General features: G+C 43.8%; 1 protein-coding gene across 1 annotated transcript in view; it reads left to right on the top strand.

Moving 5' to 3' along the window:
- The window catches only part of spire2 (spire-type actin nucleation factor 2), a 113,447-nt gene that overhangs the window by 20,611 nt on the left and 71,378 nt on the right, over nucleotides 1-21,458 (top strand). Inside the window, exons 4-7 of the mRNA XM_034227143.1 lie at nucleotides 9,066-9,146; nucleotides 9,244-9,408; nucleotides 18,910-18,996; nucleotides 19,113-19,230. Coding sequence (XP_034083034.1) covers nucleotides 9,066-9,146; nucleotides 9,244-9,408; nucleotides 18,910-18,996; nucleotides 19,113-19,230 — 451 coding nt within the window. The remainder of the gene's footprint in view (nucleotides 1-9,065; nucleotides 9,147-9,243; nucleotides 9,409-18,909; nucleotides 18,997-19,112; nucleotides 19,231-21,458) is intronic.

Genomic DNA, 21,458 nt, shown 5'->3' with positions numbered 1-21,458 from the left:
GAATGGAAAAGGGCATGCTAACTCACAGCTAGTTAGCAGCTACAAGGATTCCAAGGAACAGGAGGGCTGTGTACCGGGTAATAAATCTACAAGTGGTAGTCCTCCCTGGAACTCTCTGGGTGCAAAGCCTAAGAGTAAATCATTTCCATGGGATTTGGGAGGACGAATAACAGGCAGAGCCCAGCGCTCTGAAATCTGTGATCGACCGGCTGGCCTGCATTGTTATCACCCAGGAAGAGCGCCTCTTCAACCCCTGTTCCTACTAGGAAACAGCTGTGGACAGCTGCTAAAGGGAGAAGTACAAACAATCCTCCTAAACCACCAAGTGTGCCAATCCAGAACAGATACGATCCACTGACCCAGAACCGGAGATCTCTTTCTGATGACCTGGATAACCTGTCCTCTTCACACAGCAGGGTAAGGACCAATAGTTACTCCAAAAGTAAAAGGCTAGAGGGAAAGCTAACGACTGGGCCTGAAACTCTGATTGTGGGTGACTCTGCTGTAAGAGATGTAAAATGTCTGTGTAGTAAGAACAACACCAAAGTACTCTGTTTTCCCAAGGATGTGGTCTCTGACTTGGCTGAGAAGATCCTGCATTTTGGGGCTGAACATCCGACTGTGAAGAATGTGGTACTACACATTGGAACAAATGATGTTGTGAAACAACAGTCAGAAGTGCTGAAAGAAGACTTTAAATGTTTGTTGGAAACTGTCAGCTCTCTAAATACGGAGGAGTTCATCAGTGGCCCTCTACCACCAGTCAGAAGAGGAGTGGAGAGATTCAGCAGATTGTTTGCACTGAACACCTGGCTTTCAACTGTCTGTACTGACCATTCTGTTCATTTTATTGACAATTTTAACTTTTTCTGGGACCGCAGACATATTTTTAAGGCAGATGGACTTTGCCTGAACAAGTCAGGAGTAAAATAGTTTATCTCTAACATATTCAACTGCCTGTGTCATCAATCTGTTCCCTCTGCCAAGGACAAGCAGCAAGAGGAATCAAAACAAGAGAAAGACATCACATCGCGCAGAAAACCTTGAAGAAGTATCACTGCACCGGCCTGAGGAATGTCTTGATTATGGGAGACCTATGACACAAATGGAGGAGTCTCCACCGCCCTTCACCCCCCCTATCAACGCTGTAAAGGAATATTTTATTCTGATGTCTTTGTGTTCTTAGCTGTCCTGAGAAACTTTACATGTCCCAGGTTTTATGGGTTCTCTTTCCTGTGTGGGGGAAGGATTTACTGCCCGATGCCTTTACGAGACAGAGCATCTTTGTTTGTTCATCTGGAATCGATTGGGGTAAAGGCCCGCGTTTCTAGGCTCCGCCCCTTCTCAGAGACCAGGTTCGAGCGGTTCCGTCTTTGTGTGGGCAGAATTAATTTGGAAGCTTGCATTAAACAGTGCGAGTTGCTTTGTTGATCCTCCGGCCGTTTTGTCTCTCAATAAATATCAGTGTATTGACTAAGGCGAATCCAGTTTCCCTAATTTCAAGAACAAATACTCAACATTGCTGCAAAGAAGTTTTCCATATCAAACGCCTTTGAGGATACTCTTCCTTCACCCCCCAGCTCTCTCTACTCTCCACTCACCCTTTCACCCTCGCCCACCCTCCTGGAGTTCGATGACCACATGAAAGAGATACACAGGGTTGCCACCAATTCCTTCCTGGAGTTCACTGAAAATATGAAGGCGATACACAGGGTTAGCAGCATGTCCTTGACCCCCGTCCCTCAACGACGCCCACCAGAATCACCGAGGCAGAGACGCGCACCATCTCCCCCGACTTCATCACCATGCCTACCACAATCATCCGGACCAAAACGACCTTCCCCCCTTCAAGAAAGCATCTGCGGTCTCCGAAGCCTGATAAGAATGTGTGTGTACAAAACGCAGCAAACTGATATTTGCTGGGTCCAGGCTCAAGGGCGTATGGCACTCTCAACTCTTTCCAGGACATGTCAGGGCCCTGCCTGCCAGTTGCTTTGCCGATATCTGTGTTGATAGGTAATATATTAAGAGCGGTGAATAAGCTTAGAAACAAGAAGAGCTCAAACGTTTGTGTGAGTTTATCTAATTTAGCAGTGATTCCATGTCAGCCACAGCTTGCCACAAAAAACCTGACTGATAGTGTATCTAACAAACTTAAACTAGCTTTATTAAATGTCAGGTCTTTGTCAGGAAACACATTTTTAATCAATGATTTTATCACTGAGCACAATCTCGATTTTATGTTTTTAACAGAAACATGGATTGAACAAAATAACAGTGCAGCTGTTCTTATCGAATCAACCCCTCCCAACTTTAGTTTTATGAGTCAGGAAAGAATGCATAAGAAAGGGGGTGGAGTTGCTATTCTGTTCAATGATTCCCTTCAATGCAGGAAGACATCTTATGGGAACTTTGATTCTTTTGAATATGTGGCCCTTCAGCTGAAATGCTCCTCTCGAGCTCTGTTCCTAAATATCTATAGACCACCCAAATACTGTGCAAGCTTTTGTGATGACTTTACTGAACTGCTGTCTATAGTGTGTATTGACTTTGACCGTCTAGTCATTGTTGGTGATTTTAACATCCATGTTGACAACCCCCAGGATAGAGGGGCTAAAGAACTGTTTTGGTTTCTTGATAACTATGGACTGACTCAGCATGTGACGGAGCCCACGCACAATAAGGGGCACACTCTGGATTTAATTATCTCAAAGGGTCTGAATATCTCTAAGGTTGTGGTGACTGATGTTAAACTCTCTGATCATTCCTTTGAGAGCTCTATTTCTGTTCACACAAATGTTCAAAAAGAGGTAACCACAAAGCGATATTTAACTGAAAATACTAGGGAAATGTTTACTCAGAATTTTTCTTCCACACTTGCCCCTGCTAACATCTCAGTAAATGAGCTAGTAGATCATTTTAATTCAAAAAATTTAAAATGTTATAGATGCCATTGCTCCAACTAGGGCAGTGGTTCTCAAAGTGGGGGGCGCAGAGGCATGCCAGGGGGGCACGAGAGACCAGGAGGAAAAATGGTTATAAAAAAAAAAAAAAAAAATCATAATTTGAAAAATTATTGATTCGAAAATAATATTTTCATTTCATTTCAAACCTTTATTTAGACAGATAAATCCCATTGAGATCATTGATCTCTTTTTCAAGGGAGACCTGCTCAAGTAGTTCCACATGAAACATAAAAACATAAATAGAACAACAAAAGGACATCATACAGCATCATTTACATAATTATCCACATAAACAGGTACCTATAGCTTCCGATTGAGTAGCATCCAACCGAGCTTTAAAAACATTTAGTGGCACCAGATTGTTCAGTTTCCATTTAATTTGCAGACTATTCCAAGACAGAGGAGCTGCGCATCTAAAAGCTGTCTTCCCTAAGACAGTCCTAGCAGTTGGCACATTTAATAAAACCACAGCATTCGATCTTAGGCAGTAGCCACTTACACTTTTCCGTGAGATCAGGGAGCAGATATAAGATGGAAGTTTCCCTAACATGGCTTTGTATATAAAAATGTACCAGTGACTGAGCCTCCGTACAGTTAGTGAAAGCAAACCAGCCCTTGCATACAGGGTACAGTGATGGGTTAATGCTTTACAGTTTGTCACAAATCTCAGTGCGCTGTGATACGCAGCATCTAACTTGTTCAGGCAATTGGCAGGTGCATTCATATACATCAAATCACCATAGTCCAGCACAGGTAAAAAAGGTCACAGTGACTAGCCTTTTCCTGGCCTCAAGCGAGAAACAGGACTTGTTCCTGTAGAAGAAACCTAGCCTAACCCTCAGCTTTTTAAGCAGGTTATTGACATGAAGTTTAAAAGTGAGACAATCATCAAGCCAGATACCAAGGTATTTGTAACAGGTAACCACTTCAAGTTTTATTCCTTGTGTAGTTACAATATCTAAAACAGGCTCTGGTGTCTTTTTAGCTTTAGAAAAGAGCATTACCTTGGTTTTCTCTACATTTAAAATAAGCTTTAGTTCAGAGAGCTGAGTCTGAATAATGTTAAAAACATCCTGTAATTTAACACCAGCCTCCTTAATGGAGGGACCTGCACAGTACATTACGGTATCGTCCGCATAAAAATGTAAAGTAGCTTCATCCACATTTTCACCTAAACTGTTGATATATATGGAGAATAAAAGTGGACCTAAAACAGAACCTTGGGGAACACCATTAGCAATGTTTAACCACTCAGAAGACAGCCCATCAAAGTGAACACATTGGGACCTTTCAGAGAGGTAGTTCACAAACCACCCCACTGCATGGCTGGACATGCCTATACTGGTTAGCCTCTGCTTTAAAATGCGATGATCGACGGTATCAAACGCTTTGGAAAGGTCAATAAATAGAGCTGCACAACTCTGCTTATTATCTAAAATACTCGCCACATCATTCACCACTTTCATTGTGGCAGTGATGGTGCTATGTTGTTTTCTGAAGCCTGACTGATGTTTAGACAGGATGTCATATTTGTACATAAAAACACCTTTACCTGTTCACTCACTAAGCGTTCAAGAACCTTAGCCAGAACTGACAACTTAGAGATTGGCCTATAGTTATTTAATAAGGTGGCCTCCCCACCTTTTAGCAAAGGCAGGACATACGCTGACTTCCACAATTTTGGAATTGTGTTAGTGCTGAGGGAGAGGTTAAAAAGAGTAGTGAGAGGTGGATCAATACAATCTGCAGCTATCTTTAAAAAGAAAGGTTCTACGTTGTCCGGGCCAGCCGGTTTCTTAGGATCTAACTTGGTTAAAGCTTCACGAACAATACCAATAGTAAAAGGGGTAAAACTAAAAGGGTTTTCCAACACACGTTTTTCAGAGTCACATACTGTAGTGTTCACAGAAGCAGAGTTAGTGACAGAATCAAATAGAGAACCACAGGACACAAAATGCTCATTAAAGCAATTTAGCATAGTAGCCCTGTCCGATATAGTGCCAGATACTGTGGTAATGCACGGAGGTAGCTCATTACGGATATCGCCGGTGGATAACGATTTAATGGCTTTCCAAAATTGTCCAGGATTATTCAGATTCTTTGTAGTTACTGACAGATAGTACTTTGATTTAGCACTTTTGATTTGCGATGTGAAGCTATTCCTTAGCTGCCTAAAACGCAGCCATTCTACCTCTGAGCCTGATTTCCTAGCCTTTGCCCAGGCCTTGTTTCTCTCATGAAGGAGACTGGACAGATTAGCAGAAAACCAAGGATTGTCTCGTCCCTTTACTCTAAATTTACGCAGGGGTGCATGTCTATCAATGATCTCCATAAAACCAAGATACAAATAATAATTTCTACATCAGCACACAGATCGATTTTACCCCAATCAAAATCAAACAGATCATGCACAAAATCCTGCTCCCTAAAATGTTTTTTGTCTCTCTTAATGATAATGCGAGGTTTAACCTTTTGGACCTTAGTGTCCCTAATTGTGGCTACAACACAGTGATCACTCAGATCATTTGCAAATACTCCCACAGATGAATATTTATGGGGAACATTAGTTAAAATGAGATCAATTAGGGAGGATTTATTAGGGGACTTAATGTTAGGGCGAGTAGGACTGTCTATAATCTGAGTAACATTTAAAGAGATACAAAGGTTTTTAAAATCCTCTGACACTGCAGTTAACCAGTCCCAGTTAAAATCTCCAAGTAGCACTATTTCCTTGTAGTCTAGTTGTGATAAAATATTTGCTAGTGAAGACAAGGAGTCTTTGACAGCTGAGGGGTGTCTGTAACAGCCCACCACCATGACCTGTTGACCCTTTGCCACTTCTATATTTATGGCTAAAAATTCAAATTGCTTACTGATCGATTTGGAAACTAATGTGGTTACACTGAACTTATTCTTAACATAAATGGCAACGCCACCACCTTTATTAGGCCGGTCGGTACGATACACATTAAAACCATTTAAGGCAATGTCAGAGTCCAAAATAGATTTGTTTAGCCATGTTTCTGATAAAACAATGACGTCAGCGTCAGTTGAGCTCGCCCAGATACGGACAAAATCTAGTTTACCTAACAGACTGCGCACATTCAAGTGGATGAAACCCAACCCAGACCTAGCTTTAAAATCAGCAGGAGTAGCGATCTGACTACTACTACTGGGCGGACCAGGGTTAGGTTGTACATTTCCTGACAGTAATAACAACAACAAAAAACAGGCATCTTTTCCTCTTAAACGACACACATACATTGTCATCTAATTTAGAAACACCGGAAAAGTCTGCGAGAGTGTGATTTGAGCTTAAGAAGCAGTCCTGAAGAACCATCATCGCAGGAAAACAAAAAAGACAAACATATTTTGTCGAGCAGATTGTCTGTGACAAGGCAACCGGTAATTGTTTGAGCAACACATCCAAACCTTTGCAGGGGATGCCCACTGCGGGTGGCAGAACAGACCTGAATCCAGTAGTCTTCTCAGAATGACTAGAGATCTTCTCATGGTCCAAAACAGTTAACAGGCACAGCAGAATCCCGATATGGGCCATTTTCCCAGACCAGCACACAGTATCCGCGATGTTCCTGGAGCAAAATCAGCACAGCAGCAAAGGACAGGCGAAAACAGCAGCGTGGAAGCGCTCCGGTCCCTCCGTGGTATCCCCGGGGTGAAAGCAGGCCTCTGCAACAGCAGAACCAGGACAGGTGGAAAGCAGGCCCCAGCCGTGGTAAAATCCTCCTCCGTACAGCAGCACACGCCCGGTGGAAGCAGGCCAAGCCCGAAGCGTGGATCCACTCCGTCTCTCCGCGACGACTCCGGGGTAAAAACCTCTCCAGTACAGCCGTATTCTACAGGTGGGAGCAGGCCTCCGTAGATCGCAGATCGCAGAATCGCAGGCAGCAACAGGTGGAGCCGCTCCATCTCTTTGCGACGAGCAGGCCTCCGTAAATCGCAGATCGCATGCAGCAACAGGTGGAGCCGCTCCGTCTCTTTGCGACGTCTCCGGAGGAAAAACGATATATATAATATAATGCAGTACAGTACTATTACGTCTGCGTCTCTGTGTTTCATTAAAGCTCGACTGTGTGTGTGTGTCAAACGAGCCATTTTGTGTGCACGAGCGAGAGAGAGCGCACCGGTACTGGAGATCGTTGTTGTTAGCTTCTGGTGCTAGCGAGCTACGCTAACAGATATAAGGAGTTTTTTCAACAACAAACTGTCAGACTGAGAGACTCACTGAGCTAAAGGACTCTGTCAGTGTTATCTCAGTGGGTCTCGTTTTGGTCACCATTAATGTAAACAATTATTTCCGAGGCACACACATATGATCATTATAGTTATACAAAAATAAGAGAATAAATGAAAAACAGGTATGAAATACTATATGACAGTAAAAAAAAGAATAAAGTTTAAAAGGGTGATTTGTAAAATATCCATAAAGAAAAAGTAAATCTGTTTACAGTTCTGTTTCATATGGGTGTTGAGAGAGGTATCCATAGATCTCTTCATGTTGCTCTCAAAGTGCACCAGATTGATGCATTTAACTTAAATATTTAAAAATAAATCTTCCCGGGGGAGCTTGCCCCCGGACCCCCCTATGTGAGGTCCACACACCACCTGTAAAAATAGCACTTTACCCCTGCTTACACCTATATGCCGTGAGCTGATTATCGAGCCTTCATTGTAACAGTCACGGGTACACTGTGTATATGCGTGTGGGGATTGTTGCAGTAGAACATTCCTCTGTAGCGCCTGGTACATTAATGGGAAACCCTAAATGTTTGAGCACCCTCTATGAAACGTCAAGCTACCCCACAGCACCCCCAAAAGAAATCTCTGGCGCCGCCACTGAGCCTGACTATTTGTGTTGGGGGGGCCCGACTTTTTTTTTTCTCCAAAGGGGGGTCCTGACAGAAAAAGTTTGAGAACCACTGAACTAGGGTAAAGGAAGTGACTGGCAAGAAAATATCTCCATGGAGAAAGGCCATGACCGTGAGAACAGAAAAAAGAGAGTGTTGAAAAGCTGAACGTAGGTGGCGAAAAACAAATCTCCAGGTTCACTTTGAAATCTATAAAGAGAGACTTGGCCTTTATAATTTGGAATTGAAAAACGCACGACAGTCTTTCTTCTCTGACATCATTATCAAAAACAACGCACATGCCTTGTTTTCTACCGTCGACAGACTAACAAACCCCCCAGTGTCAGTAGCCTCTGAATTTCTATCCACCAGGGCGTGCAATGATTTTGCCTTTTTCACTGACAACATTCAGAAAATCAGACAAGCAGTCAGTGCCTCTGCATCAGGAACAGCAAATGTGTTGTCCCTGTGTCCACCTAATATCAATTCAAACACCATGACACAATTCCATCAGATTAATGATAAAAACCTAGAGGACATTATACAACTTCTGAAATCCTCCTCTTGCTGCCTTGATATTATTCCAACAGGATTTTTCAAAAATGTTTTTCGTTGCATGGCCTTAGATCTACTTCATATAGTAAACCAATCTCTTCACTCAGGTATTTTTCCTCAGGCCCTGAAAACTGCAGTCATTAAACTGCTCTTAAAAAGTAATAATCTAGATGCTTCACTAATGAACAATTACAGGCCAATATCAAACCTGCCATTTCTAGGTAAAATCATTGAAAAAGTAGTTTTTCAACAGTTGAGTAACTTCTTGCATTTAACTGTGAATAAGAAGATAATGAAAGCCTGAAGATGACACCTCGACAGTCATAATAATAATTATAAAAACATTTGATTTTACTTTGACAATTTTAAATTCTGCATTGTTTACATCCTGTTTGCTAGGATTTAAATAGGGCCGTTACATTTACACTTACTTACTTTTGTTTTTTGTCTGCACATCTGATTCCTCAATGTCTCCCTCTGGGACTTATTTAAGCAATGTTCTTAGTCTAAGAAATAGTTTGGGTTATTACTAAACACATAAAGGTTTATACAGTTGTAAACCAATCGCAAGTTATTATAAACTACCACTTTGGTGCCCCCTGGTGATATCGCAATACTATAATAAAAAATAAACCATTTCATGCAGTAATGCTCTATTTTTCTATTTGTTGCACAGATGCTGAAGAAGATCACATCAGAGGAATCTGTGGAGGACAGGTCTGCAGCGGAGCTAGACGCACTGAAACACAGAGACTGGGTGAGAGACAGGGAGGACAATACAGCTGTGTGTTTGATTAAAGAAGGCTATATTGTCTTTTTTACACATGTTAATGTGTGTGTGGTTTGGTTTCCAGGCGCGTCTGTGGGTGCAGCTGATGAAGGACCTCAGGCAGGGGGTGAAGCTGAAGAAGGTTCAGGAGCAGCCCTTCAACCTGCTGCCCACCGAGTTCAGCCTCACACCCTTCGAGATGCTGATGCAGGACATCCAGACACGCAAGTTCCAGCTCCGCAAAGTCATGGTGAGAGACTTGGTCTAAAATATTCAAGCCAACCATAAAGAAGAAGAATGGTAATGCCTGACAGCATTCTCAGTTGAAGAGTAATGGATGAATGTGTGTGAAATATCAGCTGTAGAGAAGTAGTGCATTTACACCAAACGCAAAGCTAATTAGCAATGAAACGGCAAATTTGAATGATTTGAATAATCATGTGAGTTGAGATCATTTAACCTGAGCCGGGTTGTGCATGGTGCAGTATCAAAGGAAGCCATAAGAGTTTAGATTCTCCTCTTTCTCATTGACTCAGTTGGATCAGAAATGGAGGAAAACAGCAGCCCTCTGTGGGCACTGGAGCTGCTGGATTTATGCCTGAATCTTTTAATATCAAGTGGTAAAGGAGCAGTTACAATTTCAGCTAACCTAGCCCTGATGCATTCACACTCTTTTTAGAAAACAAGAGTTTTATGAGTGGTTTGCTTGTCCTCTTACAGAAGATCTGACAAATACAGTAATTCATTTTGAAATCACTTTCGGTATGTAGTTATTTAGGCATCCCTGTAATACATTTGTTCAACCAACCAACAAACAACTCACAGCAAAATCGGTTTACTATTGGTTGAACAAGACTAATTTAGCTGTTGCCAGACTTGCTGAAGGCAGTGAATACATCTCTGTGAAACTCAGTGAGCTTGTAACATGAGGCATAAATTCCTTCGCACCCAATGTATATGAAATGTCAGTTGAAGAGATGAAAGCAGATGAAATGGTAAATGAAAGGTAATGTATTCAGCACAGTCATAAATGCTAGAAGCAGAGGAAATGTATGAAAGTACAAGTGTTAGCTGCTGGAATCAGCCGAATCAAAGCATCACAGATCTTGAGGACTCACTTGTGTAACCCCCGGTTACTAAGACACTGAGAAATAACACTGAGTAACATGACAAACAATATCAATTATTTGAAACTAAAATAGAAACAATATAGATACACAATATGCAATTTAGGACAACATGATTTAGACAATTATTCATGAAAACATTTAAATGAGTGTGATTAGATAAATCCCCTGTCCATCTAAAATGGTTGTAAAGCAAGGCTAAGCCAATCAAAGTTCAGACCCGCCCCGTGTCTGCCCGTCTACCAGGAAGTGAGATGCGCTGTATTATCCTTTTGGGACGATGACTCGGTAGCATTAGCACTGTGGATTTTGATTGTAGTTATTCGGACAACTTTTGATGTAGATTGACCGACTTTGCTACTTTTCCCCAAGAGCATTGCCTTTTACGGAGCCTACACACGGCGGCGTGCGTTACCGCTTGGCGGTGGGCGTGTCTTGAGCTTGGGGAGTCAACGCGAGCAACGCGACCAACAACCAATCATATGAATGTCCCGCCCCGGACATACAAAGCAAAGCTCATGCTACATCCATGCTGGCTAAATATACTGTCTATGTCCATAGCTGTCCATTCAAACGAAGTACACTGGATATAAACTCCCCAAACAGGCGAAAACCTACCAGTGTCACCCACTGTCTCTGCCACCTCCCCCCATGCCTGGCTCCTCCGGTTTGTATCCCTGTATGTAAAGAGGGACTGGTCATATAATACCGGGTGATTCACTACCGCCACGATCATTTTCTCCTCCATTTTTTGACATATGGGAAATAACTGCGGTCTGGCTCTCCCAACATACACGTGGTTTGATTGGCTAGCGCTTGTACTGTCAGATTTGCATACGCGGGATTTGATTGGCTGACGCCTCCGTCGAGGCGGCAAAAGTAGAACATTGCTCTACTTTTGCAGCGAGCACCGCGAGAGAAGCTACGCTTTGCTCCCACAATGCAGTTCGGCGAATCATGACGTCACCCCATTCAAAGTGAATGGGCAGAAGCGTTGAAGCGGCAATGCACGCCGCCGTGTGTAGGGGCCGTTATATGATACCCTTGGTCGGGTCTTTTTTGTGTGATGTGAAAGAGATTTTCTGGATTCTTTGACTGGAACGCTGCCCTCATCTCTGCTGGTGTACTGTGGCGAATTTCAGTCTGGCGAGCTACCCATCGACCTATCTAAAGGAAGAGAACTATTACACTACCCACAACGGTGGTAGGACAAGAACTTATGCATCTTTTCCTCTTCACAAGTTGAGAGCCAATAACTGATTGATTGTTGATTGTTTTGATACTATGTTGAATATGTTATAACTATATGTGTATAGAAGTAATGTGATAAGTTTTCATTTTATTTAAGAATTTGAAATAACATTTCAAATACAGAGTCCTGGTTCCCAAAATTAGAATATATAGCTTAGCCACTAAATTTAAATAAAACCATTAGTTTATATTTGTTACGGCCGTTGGCTCCCCGGTGCTATTAACTCTGTTTGTGCATATGTAAATGAGCAGTGAGGTTCCCTGGATGTCATTGGCTGTCCCGCCCTCGCTTCCGGAGAGGTGATTGGATCGACGTCCTCCAATCCCTGTACACATCCTGTCTCTCTTTTCACCTTATCTATGCACCACATCAGCCTGTCATTTTGGGGTTTCCATGGTTAAGAAGGCATAATCCTCATATAGCCAGCAGTGTGAGAAAAAGTTTTTAGAGAGTACTTGTCCATGGACAAGTGAGTTTGGCAATTTACTTGTCCGAATACATTTTTCACTTGTCCAGAATGGACAAAAATTGGGGTCAATGGAATCTTCTTCTTCGCCAATCGTATTTTACATTTTCCCACGGTTTTTACGACACCGCTAACGTAAGTGAGCGGTAAGATTTTACTGCATCACACATAGGGTTGGGTATCATTTGGATTTTAACGATTCCGGTTCTGCTTTTCGATTCCGGTTATTTTCGGTTCTCGATTCCGGTTCTTTGAGAGGGTAAAAATAAGTCCCATGACAAACTGGGAGAAAAATATATTTATGAAAACATTAAGTCAAATCTGTATTCCTATTTACAAATCACTTCATACTGTTTAATTTCTTACGGTTATTGAACACAATTATATAAAAATAATCTCTGCATTGTTTAGTTAGTTCTAAGTGGTGCAGTTTGAGAATGTACAATTGGCCCAGTGTCCTCTGATGTTACACTGCAACCTGCCTGTGAGACAGAGTCCAACAACACATGTCCAACACATAGGACATAACCTAATAATAATACATTATATGTATAGCCTATAGGCCTAGCGCTTTTCTACAACTCAAAGACGCTTGCATGCTCACTGTTTGTAAAAGTAAATAAATAGTATTTTCATTTCAATAATGTAGCTACTTTCTATACCCTGCTTCATAAACAATACTGACATCCCTGTGCTCCTCCGAGTCTGGGGGTCCGGGGATGTGAGGACAGCGCGAGGACACAGACAGGGAGGCTGCTTCACTTCATAAAGGAAATGGCGGTCAATATGAACAACATAGGAGCTAAAACGCTTAATAACCTTCATTACGTGTTAGAGAAAGAACATAAGAAAGTTTGACAAAGATGAGGCTGTTAAACGGGCAGCGGATCCGCTGTGTGTAGAAAGAGAGAGAGAGACGCTGAGCTGCACCGTGCAGCGATCAGATGATCCGGAGCATAGAGAGAGAGAGCTGCGGTCCGCGGGCTCGGCCTCGCCTCCTGTGCTCACAACTCTTATTAATCCCGGTACTGGACAATTGTTATTTGTTCCTACTCGGAACCAAGCTTTGCTTCCCAACCCTGCCACTGTGCTACACTTCCCGCCCCTACCCCGTCTAACTGTACAGAAAACGGCGAGATGCATTTCCTTAGGAATCGACAAGCAGAACCGAAACTAACATTTCTAAATGAACAATGGCGGACACGTACAATTTGCGAATGAGTTCTGCCTTTTGTAAACTGAATTTATCAATAATTTGTCAATAAATTAGGGCGAAAAACGTCACTTGCCCGCCGGACAAGTCAATTGAAAGATCGACTTGTCCGATATTGTAAATAACACGTCCCGGACGGAGGGACGTGTACTTTTTCGCACACTGAGATGGGGCTTCAGGGACTATTAGAGAGTGGAGTGCTCATTGTCATGCTGTCTGCTTAAGATCTAGTTCCTCAATTGATTCCAGTCAGCCGATTACCTCTGAGTGTCAAGACATTTCCGGTGTTCCCAAGGATTACTGGGACCTTAAAGAGGCCTTTAACAAGGTTCTGGCCACCTCACTCCCGCCTCATCGTGCTAATGACTGTTCTATTGACCTGTTACCTGGTACTTCTCCCCCTAGAGGTCAACTTTTTTCTTTATCGGCTCCTGAAACTAAGTCAATGGAGACTTTGGATGCAGGACCTATCCGGCCTTCATCATCTCCTGCTGGTGCAGGTTTTTTCTTCGTGGGTAAGAAGGATAAGACTCTGCACCCATGCATTGACTACAGAGGACTCAATAACATCACTGTCAAGAACAGGTACCCCCTTCCACTTGTTTCCTCTGCATTTGAACTGTTACAAGGTGCTACTATTTTTACCAAGCTGGACCTACGTAACGCATACCATTTGGTGAAAATCAGGGAGGGGGACGAGTGGAAGACGGGATTTAACACTCCTAGTGGACATTATGAGTATTTAGTCATGCCTTTTGGACTCACCAATGCACCTGCAGTCTTCCGGGGGTTGGTGAATGATGTTCTGCGGGATCTACTCAATATCTGTGTTTTTGTATACCTGGATGACATTTTGATTTTTTCCAAGTCAAAACTGGAGCATGTGGTCCATGTTCGCCTAGTCCTCCAGAGGCTCTTGGAGAACCACCTGTTCGTCAAGGCCGAGAAGTGTGTGTTCCACACCACAGAAGTCCCTTTCCTGGGATTTGTGGTCTCCACCGAAAACATCAAGATGGACCCTGACAAGACCAACGCGGTGACTGACTGGCCACGCCCTTCAACACGCAAGGAGCTCCAACGCATTCTGGGTTTTGCCAACTTCTACCGGAGGTTCATTAGAAACTACAGCTTGGTGGAAGCTCCTCTCACAGCTCTCACCTCTCAGAACATTCCCTTCCGGTGGTCCCCTGTGGCAGAAGGGGCTTTTGGTGAGTTAAAATCACGCTTCACCTCTGCTCCTATTTAGATTTTTCCAGATCCTACTCGGCAGTTTGTTGTAGAGGTAGATGCGTCCGACACTGGAGTTGGGGCAGTTCTTTCTCAACGGTCGGCCGAGGATCAGAAGATTCACCCGTGTGCCTTCTTCTCTCGGAAGCTGTCCCCAGCAGAAAGAAATTATGACATTGGAAATCGAGAACTGTTGGCAGTGAAACTTGCCCTGGAAGAATGGAGACACTGGTTGGAGGGAGCAGAACAGCCTTTTGTGGTCTGGACTGACCACAACAATTTGGAGTACATCCGTTCAGCTAAGCGGCTGAACTCTCGTCAAGCCAGGTGGGCTCTTTTTTTCACGCGCTTTGATTTCTCTCTTTCATACAGACCTGGTTCTAAGAACATCAAACCTGATGCCCTGTCTCGCCAGTTCCAGCCAGAGAGCTCTCCATCTCATCCTGAGAATATCATTGCTTCTACATGTGTCATTGGTCTGGTGACCTGGCAGGTGGAGGATAAGGTCAAGCGCTCTCATGCTGAACACTCAGCCCCAAGTGCCTGTCCTGTTAACTGTCTGTTTGTTCCTGCCCCTTATCGTACCCAGGCTCTCCAGTGGGGTCATAACTCTCGCCTAGCTTGTCACTCAGGAGTGAGATGGTCCCTAGCGGAGAAGGATACCAAGGAATTAATTGCTGCTTGCCTAGTCTGCTCCCTCCGGTCTTCTTCATCCCTTGCCTATCCCTCATCGTCCCTGGTCCCACATCTCTTTGGATTTCGTCACTCGTCTACCACCCTCAGACGGTAACACAGTCATGCTCACAGTCATAGACCGGTTTTCCAAGTCTGCCCTGCTGATTCCATTGCCAAGGAAACTGCTGAAATCATGCTACAACATGTGTTCAGGCTGCATGGTCTCCCCAGTGACGTTGTGTCTGATCGGGGACCACAGTTTACTTTTGGTCCGAGTTTTGCAGGCTGCTGGGAGTCAGTGTCAGTCTCTCGTCCGGATTCCATCCCCAGTCCAATGGTCAAGCAGAGCAAATGAACCAGGAGATGGCGACTGCCTTACGCTGTCTTGTCTCCTCCACTTCCTCCTCCTGGTCGAGGCAGCTTCTATGGGTTGAGTATGCCCACAACACCCTTCCTAGTTCTGCTACTGGTCTTTCTCCATTCCAATGCTCCCGCGGATACCAGCCACCCCTTTTCCCTGCACAGGAACGTGAGGCCAGCGTCCCATCTGCACAGGCGTTTGTAAGCCGATGTCGACGTATGTGGTTAAAGGCCCGCTCCGCGCTACTGCGCTCTTCCGACCGTTATCAACGGTCCGCCAATCGCCGTCGCAAGCCAGCTCCACAGTACTCCCCAGGGCAACGTGTCTGGCTCCCCACACAGGATCTCTCTCTCAGAGTTGAGTCAAAGAAGTTGTCTCCCCGTTTTGTAGGCCCATTTCCCATATCTAGGGTCATCAATCCTGCAGCCTGCCCCCTTCTATGAGGATTCATCCTATCTTCAATGTGTCCAAGATCAAACCAGTTAATGTGAGCTCTCTTCAGCCCCCCTCTAGACCCCCACCACCACCCCGGATTGTCGACGGGGAGACTGTTTACACTGTCCGTCGCCTCAAGTCCCGGCGACGTGGTACCTGGTACACTGGGAGGGTTATGGTCCTGAAGAGCGTTCATGGGTGCCCAAATCGCAGTATCTTTGACCCATCTCTCATTACTGACTTTCACCAGGTTCATCCCGATCAACCACGTGGGACGTCAGGAGCCGTCCATAGAGGGGGGGTTCTGTCACAAGTTAGACACATCTATTGTTGTTTGTTTGGTTCATCTTAACTCTCCTGTCATTTCAGATCCCGCCTTCCTCCAGGCCCTTGTAATCAGCTCACTTCCCTCACCTGGTCTTCCCAGCCCTTCCCCTCACCTGTTACTCATTCCCTCATCACTCCACAGTATTTATACCACCTCACTATCACTGGTCCTTTGCCAGATTGTCTTGTCTTTTCCGCCAAGCTCTCCAGTGTGTGTTATTCTCTAGCCTAGATTTTTGTCCTGCCCGGTTTTTGACCCCTGCCTGCCTGTATTCGGATCTCGAGTTCCTGCCTGCTCCCTTTTTGGTTTTGGTTGCCTGTCTGACGGATTTCCTGGTTTTGACCCTGCCTGTCCCAGACCTGAATAAACTGAACATTGCAAAACACTGGTTGTATCTGTGTCGTGCTATTGGGTTCTGATCTGTACCTGTGATCGTGACACAGCCGGCACACAACTTCCGGGGGAGGACTACAAAAGGCTATGGACCGTGAACATTCAGGAGGGTCAGCTGTGTGAAACAGACGCCTGACGCCTCACACATTTTGCTCTTGCTAGACAAATCGGTTAACGGTGGTTAACTTGTGTGTTTTGTATTGTATTGTGTTTAGGTTAGCTTAGCATTAGGTTGACTGTTTGTTCCGTAGTATAGCTGTGTTTTCTAAACAGTCTCTTTTTGTTATCTTGCACTCTTTGACAGCGAGAGTTGTTTTATTACTTTCTGTTTAGCATATATCTCCTTGTATTCAACAAGGCTTTTTCTGTTGGATCTTCATTTAGCATTGCGCCATTGTTGGCTTTTGTTTGTGCCAGGTTGCATGCCTTATTATTTTGCTACTGCTATTACATATATAAAATAAATACCTATACTATACCAATTCCATACTGGTGCATGTTATTCTCCTCTACCCTAGAGAGGGACGTAACAATATTAAATAGGGATAATTAAAACAGAAGTAATAACACTAAATGATATCAAAATAGTTATAAAATAAATAGGTACAAATAATTAAAACCAGGATACTCTCGAATTCAAGGTAACTGAATATATATGTATATCAAATGTTTATCTGAAAGAAAGAGGGAATAAACATTATACCTTTCTTTACCTTTTCCAAACAACGTCTGCTTTGTGTCTTTTCACCTTTGTTGCACAGTATCCATTTTCTCCTGAGCGACCTAGACTTCTGATGTGCTGGTCCACACACTGACATTTCTACATTTATATTAGAGAGGTTTGATCGAAACTGATTCGTATAAATAATTCTGTGCTGCTCAGTATTCACTTTTGGTGCATGTGTTACACTTGACTTTGTTGAAATGAGGCAAGAGGACATGGAGGGCAGACAAGAGTGAGCCTGTGGAGCCTGTGGAGCCTGTTTGTCATTTGAAGACCTTGAAAACACTTTTCTCTTTCAGGCAGTCCACTGCAGCATATACTGTACTACAGGAAGAAAATGTTATGTTACATGCAAACACATTGAGGCCTTCCTTAAGGGCAGATCCATAACTCAGCCTCCACACACAGATATTAATGAAGGCTTCTCTCAGCCTTCTGTTCTCAGCATTTGGCTCAGAAAGTCATCACCAACTGTCAGTCCCCCTCAGCTATATGCAGCATCTTAGCATCATTCAGCCATTTTTTTTGGTTTCCAAAGCTGTGATTAACCCTGTCTCCAGCAGCAGCTGTTTTCAGTCAGCTCTGATAATATCACTGTACACCCGCTGTACACTGCCTGCTCCAAAAATGGCAGATAAATGGCAGAGAGTGTTATCATAATCAATTATTATGCTTATGGTTATTATGCTAGGACCAACAGCTCTTTAGCTCACAGTGGTGTAAAGTAACCAGGTAGATTAAGTTAAGTACTGTACTTAAGTACAATTTGAGGTACTTGTACTTTACTTGAGTATTTCAATTTCTTGCTACTTTGTACTTCTACCCCATTTCAATTCAGAGGTAAGTCGTGTTATTTTCCTCCACTACATGTATTTAATACTTTTAGTTACTTCACAGATGTGGATGAATGATGTGAAATATAATCAAGTGTTGAATCAGACTTTAGTTCCACCTGGAGTAAATCCACAAGCTACCCTGCAGTATACAAAGTCATTCAAACTAGCTGCACCTTCACCAGCTTTGAGAACACTTTCATGATCAATCAAAAAACATATCATATATATGATTCTGAAATAGACGAATATGCATAATGATTACTTTTACTTTTGGTAATTTAAGTATATTTTGATGATAGTACTTTTACTTGAGTAACATTTTGAATGCAGGACTTTTACTTGTAACAGAGTATTCATACATTCTGGTACTTCTACTTTTACTTACTTTACTATCTGAGTAAGCTCACTCTTCAAGAAATGTTCACACCCTTGGCGGCCATAGTTTTCCTGCCCTTAGAGACTGAAATCTGGAGCTATGGAGGTTAAGTGCATGTGTTCACACTCGCAGCTTTTGCAAAAAAAATCAAGATCTGGTACATACCAAAACAGAGCTCAAAAGTGAGCGAATGGCTGCTGCATGTCTGAATGGATAAACACGTTTGCCATAATAACTTGATCAGGTGATATGCCAATGGTGTGATAACAGCTTACTGTATCACTGTGTGATTACAGACACAGAACTTCATCCAGTGTTGTGTTTCTTTTAATACTCAGGTGGATGGTGACATTCCCACGATAGTGAAGAGAAACGGCCATGAACTCATACTGGATTTCATCAGATCAAGACCTCCCCTGAAACCAGTAAGTGGGTTTGGCCTTTTAATAGAACTTCACTGCAGCATCGTGAAGAAGTCAGCACATTTTATTTCTTATCCTATTTAAATAATGATTGTGTTGTTGTTATTTCTCCGCGTAAGGTTTCAGAGCGCAGCCTCCCCCCTCCCCCCCTGCAGGAGCAGTGCCTCCATGATAAGGTCCTGGCTGGGATCAAGCAGGAGAGAAAGCTCCGGCCTGTGCTCCTGCCCAGCTCCAGACGTAAGAGGAATTCACTGTTACAACCGGGGGGGGGGGCCTACCAAAACTGAAGGCCACCATAGGTTTTCATTACATTACATTTAGATGATGCTTTTACCCAGAGCATCTTACAATGAGTGCAATAAACCATAACAATACAAACTCAGTAGACAGAAGATATATGTAGACTTTCTGCTGCCCTGATGTTAGTGGGGAGCTTGTTCTACCATTTAGGAGCCAGGATAGCAAACGGGTGTGTTTTTGATGAGGGGAACCTGGATCACATTCACAGTGGGGAGTAAGGCAAGGCCAGGCAAGGCAAGGCAAGTTTATTTATATAGCACCTTTCAACACAAGGCAATTCAAAGTGCTTTACAACAATGAAAGACATTAAGAAAATGGCATTTAAAATCAGTCATTAAAAAGCAAAGATAATAAAATAAACATTAAAAGAAAAAATACATGAATAAAAGTTACAGTGCAGTTTAAGATATGAATAGTTCAATTAAAAGCAGCGGCAAAAAGAAAAGTCTTCAGGGAGCTGATTGGCTGATAGATAGAATTGGACGATGAAACCCTCTTTAATGGTCACACATGCAGAGCACTGAAATGTAGTCTCTGCTTTTAACCCATCCTAGTACTAGGAGCAGTGGGCAGCTATTGTACAGTGCCCGGGGAGCACTGGGAGTGGGGGTTGTCCGGTGCCTTGCTCAAGGGCACCACGGCAGGGCCCAGGAGGTGAACTGGGACCTCTCCAAGAATCCACACTTGCAGAGCGACGTGCACGTGCTGGAATGTATGGTTTAACCATGTCCTGGATGTAGGAAGAACTGGATCCATTCACAACACGCTATGCGGGTACCAGTGTCTTGAAGAGGATTCGGCAGTGAGGGAGCAGAGGAGCAGTGCAGTGTGGGAGAACAAGTCAGGCTGCTGATTCTGAATTAGCTTCAGAGGTCGGATGGCAATAAAGGTAGACCAGCCAGGAGGTATTTGGAGTAGTCAAGGCTATGGAAAGGGAGGGATGAGCCACAGACTGTATCACTGATATACTGTAGTGGCGAAAATGACAAGGAAATAAAACTGTAAATGAACTCAAAATAAAATGGCAGCTAAGCCACCAGATAGTGAATCTGACGCAGGAAGTGGCGGCTCCAGGGTATGGCTGGGGTAGGCTACAGCCATACCAAGAAATGGCTTAGCCCTACCTTAGCCCGACCAGGAAAAAGTATGTTAAAGTAAGCATGTTGACAACACGGATTGCGAAAATCTACCGGTCGTGTCCACAACACACAAACTGATCCTGCTGTAACAACAAGTGCACGTTACTGACGCAATATGGTTGAGACCATTCAGGCTTATGCTAGAGGGGTGCAAGGAATAGTCTAAGTAGTGGGGGAGTTATATACACTAAAGGTGTGGAAATTCTCTCACGTTATAATATCAGCACAGCCGCGGTCAGATCAAAATGTCAATTTGAATAGACCTACAACCAATCAGAGCAACGAAACGTTGGGTCTGATACGCATTACTGATACGTCACGTTCACAGTGAAAAGTCCCCAAACTCGCGCCGAGTAAATTGCCGACAGACAGCAGAACTTCTAGAATTAATTGTATATTTCGGATGGATAGATTTGTTCTTAAACGCCCTCGCATTGAGGTACAAGTCGAACAGGTGCCAGAGTCACACGACCCACCTGAAGAGTGAATAGTGAGTTTTGAATATATTTTGTAATATGTATGACAATAGAGACACAGGCCACCTGTGTGCTGTGTCTGTCTCTCTCTGTTTACCTGTGTCTGTGCAACACACTCTCACTCCCTAAGCGTCCAGGAGCGACGTTTGGTCAGTGTCCGTGGCGTCCAGTTGTGACGCTCCTAGGCTCCTTCAGTTTCATAAAGGGACGCAAATAGCTTTCAACTGATTGCAATGTATTCCCATCTGCGGCGGGATTTGACGCTCATGGAAGCACGGATACAAGCGGCCGAGATGGGTTTTCTCCGCAGGGTGGCTGGTGTCTCCCTTAGGGATAAGGTGAGAAGTTCGGTCATCAGGGAGGGACTCGGAGTTGAGCCGCTCCTCCTTCGCGTCGAAAGGAGCCAGTTGAGGTGGTTCGGGCACCTAGTTAGGATGCCACCTGGGCGCCTCCCTAGGGAGGTGTTCCAGGCACGTCCAGCTGGGAAGAGACCAAGGGGTAGACCTAGGACCAGGTGGAGGGATTATATCTCTTCGCTGGCCTGGGAGCG

Source organism: Gymnodraco acuticeps, unplaced genomic scaffold, assembly GCF_902827175.1.
Source record: "Gymnodraco acuticeps unplaced genomic scaffold, fGymAcu1.1, whole genome shotgun sequence".
In the NCBI taxonomy this organism is placed as follows: Eukaryota; Metazoa; Chordata; class Actinopteri; order Perciformes; family Bathydraconidae; genus Gymnodraco; species Gymnodraco acuticeps.
The sequence above is the reverse complement of the archived record's forward strand: the minus strand, read 5'-3'. Positions and strand labels throughout refer to the sequence as shown.